General features: G+C 37.6%; 1 protein-coding gene across 7 annotated transcripts in view; it reads right to left on the bottom strand.

Moving 5' to 3' along the window:
* Positions 1 to 12,164, bottom strand: part of tox2 (TOX high mobility group box family member 2) — a 126,216-nt gene that overhangs the window by 70,653 nt on the left and 43,399 nt on the right. For 4 of the 7 annotated variants that reach the window (XM_043232177.1, XM_043232176.1, XM_043232182.1 and 1 more), the window contains exon 2: positions 5,927 to 6,019. The exons of the other annotated variants lie outside the window; for them this stretch is intronic. In XM_043232177.1, the coding sequence (XP_043088112.1) occupies positions 5,927 to 6,019 (93 nt within the window). The remainder of the gene's footprint in view (positions 1 to 5,926; positions 6,020 to 12,164) is intronic. 7 annotated transcript variants of the gene reach the window in all.

The following is a 12,164-nucleotide window of genomic DNA, read 5'->3' as shown; positions in this document are numbered from 1 at the left end:
TTAAAAGAAAAACGAGACGTGCCGGGCCACGCCCTCCCTCTTTTCTGATTGGCTAATCGCAGGAAATTCGCGAGCTCCAGCTGGGGCTGTTATTATGAGGCCTTACTTCTGTCTTAATTAAAGCTCAAGCATCAGAAACACATGTTGTGCTGCCCGTTTAAAGTCGCATCCTACACAAACACGCGGAGCGCAATTTAAGAGAACTCAGAAAATTTTTTTTTAAACTTGTTTAAGATGAGGAAGCTCAGATATAGGAACTCCTAAAAAAAAAAAAAAAAAATATACATAAAAATATATATATATATATATAAAACTAAAATTACATATATATATATATATATATATATATATATGTTTTTGTTTTATATATATATTTTTATATATATAATTTTTTTTTAGGAGTTCCTATATCTGAACTAAATATATATATATATATATATATATATATATATATATATGTGTGTGTGTGTAATATATGTGTACACACACACAGAATGTATTTTCAAAATATTTACATGTATTTACATATTTATAGAATTTATATTTATTACAAAAATATATCATATTTTTCTTCAATATATACATGCATGCATGTGTGTGTATTTATATATACCTAATAAATACACACTGCACACACACCTATATTATTTTAACAAAATGTTTTGTTTCCCAAAAGCATCTAAAATGATTCATATTCACTTAAATATTATTTAATATTTATCTTTATATTTTACATTTAAAATTGGCGACGGGACTTGAAAAGTGGCATTATTTATTAATATTATTTGTATGACCTCGATTAAATCAGCAGAAGATTGCACAACGCGTAGAATGGTGATAAAAATGTTTATACTATTGCTATTTAGAAAAAATGCGCCAATGAATTGCTAATTAGCGGTCGTCCACTGAAAGCAGTTTATGGTGATAAATCCGTATCGCATGAGATTATATTCCAGGATTACAGAGATGAGAAACCCACGAACTGGCATCAATGGACGGGTCCGAATGACGCTAGCGCTGCTCTCTGGATTACAAACGTTCAAAACATTACATTAGCACATATTTAGCAGAGGAGGGAAATTTGAGATGTCATTTGGCTAATCCCGCCGTCTTCGGACGGTTTAGCGTCGACACCTCGCTGCGTGTTTAACGTCTAGCTTACAGACGAAACGGCAGCAAATGAGGGAAACCACGGCGAAGAAAGCTCATTAATAGATGGACCGCTTCAGATGCGTGTCTGTGATATGAATCAAAAAAAGTTCAAAGTCAAAAATCTCGATATCAATTCAGTCATTTCCCATTAAATGATCCGAGCTGGTTCAGATCTGTAATCTTAGTAAATAAATGACAGCTATTGGCTCAAAGGTTTCATGGGATTGATTCACCACTGAGATTAACGCCAGTCTCCAATGAGATCTCGGCGACGTCTCAAACCGCGCTCAAACCCTTCAATCAAACGCCAGAGATCTCTCACCAAGCGATCTGAGCTGCTCGACGACCATTTCGGAGCTCTACTAGACGACGACTGGTTAACTAACCCGGCCAAAAACATGGGAGACGTGAACGAGCGACAGCGATGGGATTCAGCAGATGTTCGAGATGTTTCTCCTGAGACGACAACGCTAGCGAGCTAAAAACAACGCCGTCTCCAGCTGCCCAGGAACTCAAACCTTTCCAATCGAACCATCTAAGCTCCCGGAGCAAAACTACTAGTGACTCATTTGCGTTCTAGAAAGGATTGTAGGAGAAACATCTGATGCTTAAACTCCATTAAAGCGACGGCATTCTCCCGGCACCATGTGAGATAAAGGAGGGAAAAGAAAGAAAGAGAGCCTGTCGGTTTCACAGCAATAAACTCTGAAAATAACTGTGTGTGTGTGTGTGTGTGTCGTTCACCTCCAGAGGAAGCTAAAAGGTGAGGGTGTGTGTGTGTGTGTGTGTGTGTGTGCGGGGGGGGGGGTGATTTTAGCTAGTGAGCGGATGTTTAACTGAACCAACTTTTAACTGAACCCTGTGTGTCGAGATGTAAAGATACCGAACAAAGGCCTGAAAGCTGGTTGCCTCCCTCACCGCAACACCTGACGCACGGGGCCGAGGAGAAACGGCACGTTTCCTCTCAGAGCTGTTAAAGTGGTTGTTCTGAGCTCAACCTTCATGCCATGGTTTGGTTAGACTTCTTAAAAGGCGGCTGAGGAGACGCTTGATAAAAGGCAGATAATTTTAAACCATTCATATGTAAATGCATGTACGCATCCGGAAAACTGAGCAAAAAAAAAAAAAAAAAAGTTTTTTTCTCTCTCTGTCTTTTTTTAGATCGTTCCTCAGAACTCTGGGCATTGTAAAAATACCATATTTTTCTGTTTTATTTGCGAACGTGACAAGACTCTGTGAGAGAACTTTAACTAACTGCAGAGTAGGGAAACACACAAACACACACATCGTATTTCTGTATTTCACTTTCTGTGATGCCGTCGTTAAAATAGTCAAAGCTGTCCCGGATTTTTTTGTATTTTTTTGTATTTTTTTTTTTTTATTGCATAAACGAGTATTGACTTTAGTAGTCGTCAAAATATTTTAAAATTAAGAAAAACATTTATTAAGCCTTTTTTATTTATATATATATATATATATATATATATATATATATATATATATATATATATATATATATATATATATATAATGCATATTATTTTAATGCAATGGTTATGTCTTGCAATTCAACATATATATATATATTTCTCCAAAGTTACAATACATTGCATGACTTAAGTATTCATTGTCACACGGACAAAAAGTCTGCATTAAAACGACAAAAAACGTCAAATATTATAATGCATATTAACTTATGAAACGGCGCAGTCATAATGCATTACAGCATGCACTGTGAATGCACTATGCATAAAGGCTTTAAGTGTTGACTTCTTACAATTTCTAGGTTAAAGCATTATCACGATATTATCACGTTTGCTTAAAAACCATATATTTTGTTATATTTTTATTAGTTCGTGCTTATTCTTATTAAAATACAAAATAATGGAGGTATGGATACCAAGCTTGACAATTAGAATACTATAGTACTATCATAAATGCGAAAAAAGGTTGTATAGTCATGCCCTAAATGCTATTAAAACATTAAAAAAGACATGTAAATATTATATTTTCAACACTATCGAGATGGTATCGTGCAAATGTACCTGGAAGTACGTAAAAGAAATCCAATGGCCTATATAGCACCTTTCAAGTCTGAAAAAAGCCCATCAACATTTTAAAATGCCTTGATATTTGCAGATTTTTTTATTTTTTTTTCTCCCGGCCGTGGGAATCCTGATAATGGATCGGATGAGGCAGGAGCGGTCAGCACGAGCTGCTTTGTTAGCACTCCAGCGCTGATAAATGATTTACGATGCCGCTTTCTGGAACATCAATACCATCTCGTTTCTAATTAAAAAGAGGCCGCCCACAATATTGCACACGCCGGTATCCGGCCGAGCAGGACCACGAGAAGATCGTTCCTGCAGCAGAGGATCCGTCGTGTTTTGGAACAATTTAATTTCCATAGTTTGGCCCTTTTCAGTTGGTGCGCTGAGCGGATCGACTTTTTCCAGTGAGTCAGACGCGTTTTTACTTTGTTAAATACGGACGTCCTTTCAAGCAACGGAAAGCGAAAAAGGAAACTTGGGTAATTCTGAGTCAAACGTGCTCACTTTTGATCGTGAGTCACTCTTGAGGGTGATTGTGTGTGAACTGCGAACAGAAGATGAGTGATGCTCGACTGCAGAAACGCTGGCACATGTGCACACTTCTAAAGATCAGCCCCAAATGACTGTGTGTTCACGTGCATCCCGCGCTGCATTCGACAAAGGCGCTGTAGTAAATCAGTTTTTTTTACTAGTATCGTTAAAAAAAAAAAAAAAAAACGCTTGCAGCACGTTGTTCGGTTGCTTCACGAAATGCAATGCAGATGTTTGTTTTGGTTTCACTGATAATGTGAAAAATAGCAACCGTTCACTAAAAGAACATTAGCATAGTATAAATATACATTTTATGATCTTTTTAGGATTTTTGCTAAATAAAATATTTTTGAAAAGTTGGATTCGAAAAATGCAAAGACAAACTATATACAGATGAAATTATATTCACTAATAAATACTTTTTATTTTAACCATTATACCTTTTTTTATTAGCGCTTATCATTACTAAAATATTTTAAATAATAATAATGATAATAATAAAAATAATAAAAATAATAAATAATGGCAATTAATTGCATTCAAAATAAGTTTTTGTTCACACAATATATGTGTGTGTACTGTATATATTTATTATGCATATATAAACACGCATACGTGCATGCATGCGTATAATTAAGAAAAATATGTTGCTTATATAATACATATATTTACTATAAAACATAATATTATTTATATGAATATAATACTAGCATATTCAAAATATATACGGTATGTGTTTGTATGTTTGCATATACACATAATAAATATACACAATACATATACATATTTTATGTAAAAAAAAAAACACACACAATTAATAGCTTGTCATTAAATTACATATAGCTACTAAAAAAATAAAATATTTAAAACTATAAAAAGTAGAAAGTAAACAACACTTACAAAAATATAACCAAAAAGTACTGAGATGTTTTCTGAAATACCTTTAGAGTACCGGCATGAATATGGTAATCATTCAGTGGCATGATTTTTGCCATCTCAGTCTGCCACAGTATGTTTTGTAAGTCAAAGCAGTTACACTTGACTGTTCGGTTTTGGCTCAAACTTGAAGCTCATCCTGTAGCGTGTGTGTGTGTGTGTGTGGGGGGTGAGAAGTGTGGCCCTATTGGGACATATAGAGACTCTCAGTTCATCATGTGACCCTCAGAGAACCACAAAACCACCACAGACAGACAGACAGACAGACAGACAGGGGGCGCTAGAGAGAGCCCTGATCCAGACCACCATGAGCAAACCCAGTATTGATTACAAATACTTCTGTAGTTTGAAAACAATCAATAATCCACTTCACAGATGATTTTTCCTAGTGTCTGAGTGCTGTTTTTCGTTTTAAAGTCATTAGTTTAGCCGCATGTTAATGCACAGCTCTCGACTCGAATCACTACGCAGACAATTATTAACCAATCACTAGCGAGCTGTCATTTCAGTCAGGATGCTAACGGCTCATTCACAACTAAAGCAATAACTATATAACATCATCGACTGACGATAACATCCTGTTTATTAAACGCACTGGAGTTTTTTTGTTATCTGTCACTTTAAATACTCGTGCTCTTTCTGATTGGCTGTCGGTGTTTTTATCATTCTTCATGTAGAAAAACTACATCCCACCGCAGATCCAACAATATTTTAAGTTTTCGTTATTGTTATGGTGTGGATTGGGGGACTAAAATATATTTGTTAATGCTTTTCGGCCCTTCGTTTAAAACAACAACAGCGTTTTGGAGTACGTTAAACAGTTTTGTTTTACGTTTTGAAAATGCAAGTACTCGTGTAAAATACAAATATGCAAATTTGCTCGCGTATTGTACATTTAGTCTATAGAAATGCATATGGTGTTTTTTATATAGGCACAGCACCAACTACTGGCCTGGCATACGTAATACAGTCTGTTTTACAGCGTTGACGCTTGAATGCAAACTTTTCGAAAACATACATTGCATATTGTTGTCATGTAAGACACACCCTTAGTACAATTATTTAGTGTGAAGGGATAGAAACGTATGCTAAAAAAGCATGCAACTGCAAACTGCAAACTGGATTTTACCACCAGCACGTGTTGCATGGTTACACTTTAGCATTGATGCTAGCATCCGTGTACTTGTATAGAGCATGTCTGTGGTCTGCTAGCTGCTTGGATCAGAGCTGAAGAAGATAAGAGTGTCGGGTCTCACCCCTGAAGAGGGCAGTCTTTTCTCCTCAGGGTTGGGCCTCACGGGTAAAGCGCCGTACAGCCTAACACCTCGATCTCCTACACCGTATCTGCTCTGAGAGATGGAGAAAAGAGGAGACAGAGAGGAGAGAAAAACACAGGACAACGGGTCCGACTTAGAAGAGGGTCAGAAGAACAAGAGACACAAACCACGGGAGACATCACTAATCAAAACATCAGCAATAACAAACAGGATTTCTGTTATTCTAGGCTGCATGTTGTGGCCGGTTTCCAGGGTGTTGCTATGCAGAGTGGTTGCTAGGGTGTTCCAGATGGCTTTAAATGTTTGCTACTATGTGGTTGCCAGGGTGTTGCTATGCAGAGTGGTTGTTAGGGTACTCCAGATGGCTTTAAACGTGTGCTACTAAGTGGTTGCCAGGGTGTTGCTATGCAGAGTGCTTGCTAGGCTATTCCAGGTGGCTTTAAATGTGTGCTACTATGTGGTTGCCAGTGTGTTGCTATGCAGTTCTGAGTTGATGCTAGAGTGCTCCAGATCATTTTTAGTGTGGTACTACGTAGTTGCCTGGGTGTTGCTATGCAGCTCTTGGTTTCCAGAGTGGCTATCATGGCAATCCAGACGGTTTTAATTACGTTATGTGTGGTTGCCAGGGTGTTGCTATGCAGCTGTTTGTGTTCAGAGTGGTTGCTCCAGATTATTTAAATTGTGTTACTATGTGGTTGCCAGGGTGTTGCTATTCAGTTGCTTGCATTCTAAGTGGTTGCTAGAGGGCTCCAGATGTTTTTAAGTGTTACTATGTAGTTTAAGCAGATTTGCTCTGCAGGTTGCTTTAGATGGTTTTAAGCCTGTTGCTAGGGTGATGCTATCTAGATATGTCTCTGCATCCTCCTTCAGCGTGCATATATGTTTTTTTTTTCAGCCATTTCATCATTTTAAAGGTTTAAATTATATTTCTGAAATGTAATGCTTGCTGTCAGGGCTTTGCTCACATGACTATCAGCACTACTACTATGATTGACTTAAACGCCTCTAATAACATATTGTGCTCAGCAGGAATAATGACATATGAACTGATTTCAGTCAGTCATTCTGGCCTCTTCCCACTGCGTGTATCAGTGTGTGTGTGTGTGTGATCTCCTCTGTCCCGCTCAGTGTGTGAGGCTTGTTTGAGGAAACGCTCCCGGCAGGAGTTTTGGCAGTCTAGGTTTTGGGAATCGGAGCAATCCAACATCTAATGATTCACACAAGAGAGTGTGCCAGACACACACACACACACACACACACACACATACACACAGAGACATATTAAACTAGGGTAGTGTAACTGTAGCGCACACTGCTGTCTATCAAATGACCCAAGAGAAATATTACAAGAGGATGATAAAATACAGCCTCGGGCTCATTAACAAAATACCATGTTAAACATACAAGATAACACCCCAGTGTTCTTTGAAGTACTACGGTAGGAGAACGGTGCTGAGTGGTGACTGATTACATGTAATCCGAATTACGTAATCAGATTCCAAAAACGTAGTGTGTGAAGAGTTAATTAGCCAAAACAGATAACTCCAACAATTTTCAAAAATCGTTATTTTCATTGTGCTTTCCAATTTATCTGGATCAGACGGAAGTTGGGTTATTCGGATAGCATAAAAAGAAATGTGATTTTTGCAAATAAACTCTTCATGTGTAATTTGATTCGATTGCATTTTAAAATCAGATCGCATTTACTTTCAATGACTGCATGATTACAGATCATCCACAATTCCGAATTTAGTCGATAAACTTGCTATCTAGCGCTGTGCATGGACAAGGAAAAGACATAATAGGTAGGGTCTTTATGTCAAATGCTCATGCATACAAACATAAGCGCCAATCATGCTTGTTCTTTGGAGATGTGAAAGTACCACAGTAATGACACATCACAGTACCTTCAATTTCTTCTAATTGCATTGACAAAAATCAACAAGCTCGATGTCAAATCTTTCCTCACACTAATATTTGACAAACAAACCCACACGTGAAGTGATTCAAGGGCTGGATGAATCTGCATATCGCTGTAAATCAGAAAGTGCTGTATGACTAACAATATGCTGTCAAGTAAAAGCAGAGCGGTGTATTTAGCGCGGTGAGAATGTCCCTCATCAGAAGTGGCAGCTAGGGGCCGGCTGCTAATCGCCCAGACAGACTGAAGGGATCGTGGGATGCTGTCATCTACTTTTCTTTCTTTCTCTCTGATTTGCATCTCTCTCATCGCTGCAGCTAAACTTAGGCACACGACAGGGGTTTTCTGCACCTCGTGTCTTCCTGTTAACCGCCGCACGTGTCCGTAATCGATGTGCCCTTTACTGAGAACTTTACTGTAACCCGTGGGTGACTTGAGGGGGCATTTCTGAATGCTTTTGACCGAACAGGTACCAGAATGATTGTGGTGAAATCGCCGGCCTGACTGGAAGCTGAGTTTAAAATAAAAAAGCTATTGCATAAACATTAGTAGTTGTCATGTTGTTGTGTATTTTGCGATGTGGCATCTAAATAAAAAAATGTCTGCATAATATATGCACGTGTTGTTTATTATTATATATATATATATATATATATATATATATATATATATATATATATATATATATATATATATATATATATATATATATGTGTGTATTATTATATTTTATATTATGTATAAATATATTTAATAAATAAACAGATTTTTAAAAATATATGCACGCATATGCGTTTTGATTTTGTATATGAATAATAAATATATATATTTTAAATGTGATTGCGATTAATCATTTGACAGCGCTAATATGTATATAAAACCAATTTAACATATTGTTCTTCTGAAAAAATGTGTGTTTTTTTGCTAATTTACAAAGCTGAAATAAATATTAGACGAAATACACAGATAAAACATTACATTTATTAAATTAAATATATTGCAATTTGTATAGTTGAAACTTGAAAATAAATGAAAACTAAATAAATAAAAATATGTAATAAAAATGACATGCAATTGCTAAAACTGAACTGTAAACTGAAAATACGGATGCATGCTGTTACGTTACAGTATATAAACAAAGCAAAAAATAATGCCGAATAAGACGAGGAACATGTATACGGAGATGTCATGAGAGCGTGCGATACTGGGTTAAATATAAAAGCGCTAACGTCGACTCTTTCTAAGACGACGGTGAAGGAGAAAGGACGTTTCAAACCAACCAACAAACAAACAAACAAACAAACAAGACCGGATCCACATCAAAGAGAAACGCAAAGCACCAGCTGCTTGATGCAAATGTTCCGTAAACCACAAGACCATTACTGCACTTTGAATATTGGATATTATTACAATGCAAATTGCACAGGGCCAGAGATTAAGTTGCAATTATGGCCTGAAAAGCATCTAGGCCGGTGGAACGAGTCTATTTCGGGCGCTGCGTGCTGGGCTGTCGACAGCAGGGATGTACTTAGTAATATTAAATATAGTATAAAATACTAGGTGGTGTGTTTAAGCCATCGTGCCAAACACTTAACGCTGCTCAATAAGGGTGCGATAAATTAACTCGACTAGCAGGAGAATAAATGTCAACCCTGCGGTGGAACCCAATACTTACAGGAACACCAAGATCCTCGTTTCGTTCCAGCTCACACGGGCTTGTTTTTGCGTGAAAAACTTTCAGGGAATGTTCGCTCTGCTGTTTTTTCGATGCAGTTCAGCCGCGCTTCAAAAAGGCTAAAAATACCACGCGCCTATCGTGAAAGTAGTCATTGTGACTATAATTATAAAAACTCTTCTGACTCAAACACAAGATGCCCCTGTGATGTTTTTGTCTGCATTGCATGAAAAAAAAGAGCGGCGTGAAGGTGTCTGATGAGTAAATGATGACAGGATCTTCATTAGTGGGTGAACTAGTCCTCTAACTGGAAGTTCTGTCCAGTGTTTTTCCGTCTGTGAGTCATAAAACACAATCAAAACAAACTAATATAAAAGAAGAAGGCGATTGATTGTAAGTGAGATCCGTCTCTGGCTTTCTTTCTTTTTCTTTCGAGTGATCGTTAGATTTCTCGTTAGTCTTTTACAGATTCTGTCTCATTATGTAAATAGGATGTGTGTGTGCGTGAGTGTGTGTGTGTGTGTGTGTGAGTGCGTGTGTGTGAGTGCGTGTGTGAGTGTGTGTGTGTGTGTTTAATTAGGATAACACAGAAAAATGGGGATGGGGTGCTACTGAACACCTGCAACACAACACAATACAACACAAACACACACACACACATACACACACACACACACACTCTCACACACACACACACACACTGTGCTGCTCTTGTGGGAAAAAAAATTAAAAAATCCACAAATGAATTCAAATATGGTCAAATAACCCGATCCGGTAGCACTGGCTAATTTAATTTCTGAAACAGCAAAAAACCCAAACTAGCAGAAGATGTTTGAGATTCCCCCCAAAAAAAGTCACGTTTGATGTAAATCAGTCGATTAGTCCCCGGCGTTAATTAAAACGCACGCTGACAAAACGGCTGAATTCTAAATGCAAGCGTTCGGTTTTTTAAGCACTTTATTTCTGGATGCTCCCGAACCGAGGCTCTCACAGATTCAACCCCTTTTTCGAGCACAAAACTACAGTGAAATAAAGCCACGCTCCGCATTATTTCTGTGGGACGCTGATGTTTTAGCCACTTAAAACTAATCTAAAGTGAGTGAGCAATCCGAGCGATGGCTTTTATTTCTCTCTGTCATTGCATCACCGCTCAAATCTCTAAAGCACACAATGTTCCCACAGGCCTTTACATCGAAAATAACTCCGGCTGGACGCCGTCCAGTTAATAACTGTGTTTGTACAATCAACATATTGTTTTGGCCGTGCGAAGACGAATGACCTGTTTAAACGAGAGAGACAGACAAACAGAGAGAGACAGAGCGCCGCCGATCGGATGAGTACAAATCAAAATAGTCAAGCTGCTGTGAATATTTACAGATGGTAAAATACAAATATGCTAACATATTTCCTGGTGAAACTACGAGCGCTGTTTGACTATGCAAAACTCGCTGGCGGTATCGCTGGGGTTTTGTCATTGGCCGGGACGTTGCTATGCAGTTGCCGAGGCGTTCTTATTGCTATGTATTTACCACAGCTTTTCTGGCTGGTTCCCAGGGCATTGCTACCATGCGGTTGCCGCAGAGAGTAATAATGGAGTTTGTGATTGGCCAGGGTGTTGCTAAGCGGTTGCTATGGTGGTTTTCAATGCTGGGTAGTGTAATCAGATTACAAAAATGATAAATACCCGTAATCTGACAGCACGATACTTTTTTTACTGATTACATGATCATCTTATTTTATTATATATCGTACTTACTTGATTAAAGGTAGATTTTTAGCTAGTAAGTCATTACAGTTGTCATACGAGACACACAGGTAAACAAATAAAACGTATTAATGATGCTACATTTTTTTATTTTAATGTGCCACTTTTTATGATTCAAATGATTACTCCCCGCTGTTTTTTCACAAGCATAACACGTAATGTAACGTTTAACGTACTTCATCTTGTTGATAACAAAGGATAGAATATATGTTCTTTCTCTTTGCATTTTTTGATCTCATTTAAATCAACGAGGTAAACAAGTTCGGAGTCATCTAAAATAATCAAAACTGCTCACAAACACACACACACACACACACACACATATGTGTATATATGTGTATATATGTATATATGTGTATATGTGTATATATATATATATATATATATATATATATATATATATATATATATATATATTTAGAGTCTACCCATCACTGTTTTTACTGCATTGATTTATGTGTACTATGATGTTCGGGTAGATTTCTGGTGAATTTTCAAGCACACGTGCACAAGAGTTTCTCTTCGCGGCGGTCAGAGTGAAAACAAAAGAAGCCAATCGCGTTACTTTCATTTCAAACGCTCGAAAACAGCCAATCAGAGGCGGGTTTCTCTTCTCACCCTCCAGCGCAGCTGTAAAGGCGATGCTGACCGGATCACATGATTCAAACTGAAAATACCGTCTGACTGTCACTCGTCCTTCTGAGTTGACATAATCACAGAGATGCTGACAAACTTCCTTATGAGTAAAAACGTGCGCGGAATCTGAATGCACAGTAAAGAAGAAGCATAAGCGAGATCTCAACGGTTTCTCCCAAGCAGTAATGAGATCAAATCAAGACTGAAAGACCTATTAGGG

Source organism: Puntigrus tetrazona, unplaced genomic scaffold, assembly GCF_018831695.1.
Source record: "Puntigrus tetrazona isolate hp1 unplaced genomic scaffold, ASM1883169v1 S000000513, whole genome shotgun sequence".
NCBI lineage: Eukaryota > Metazoa > Chordata > Actinopteri > Cypriniformes > Cyprinidae > Puntigrus > Puntigrus tetrazona.
This window is presented reverse-complemented; position numbering and strand designations above follow the sequence as displayed.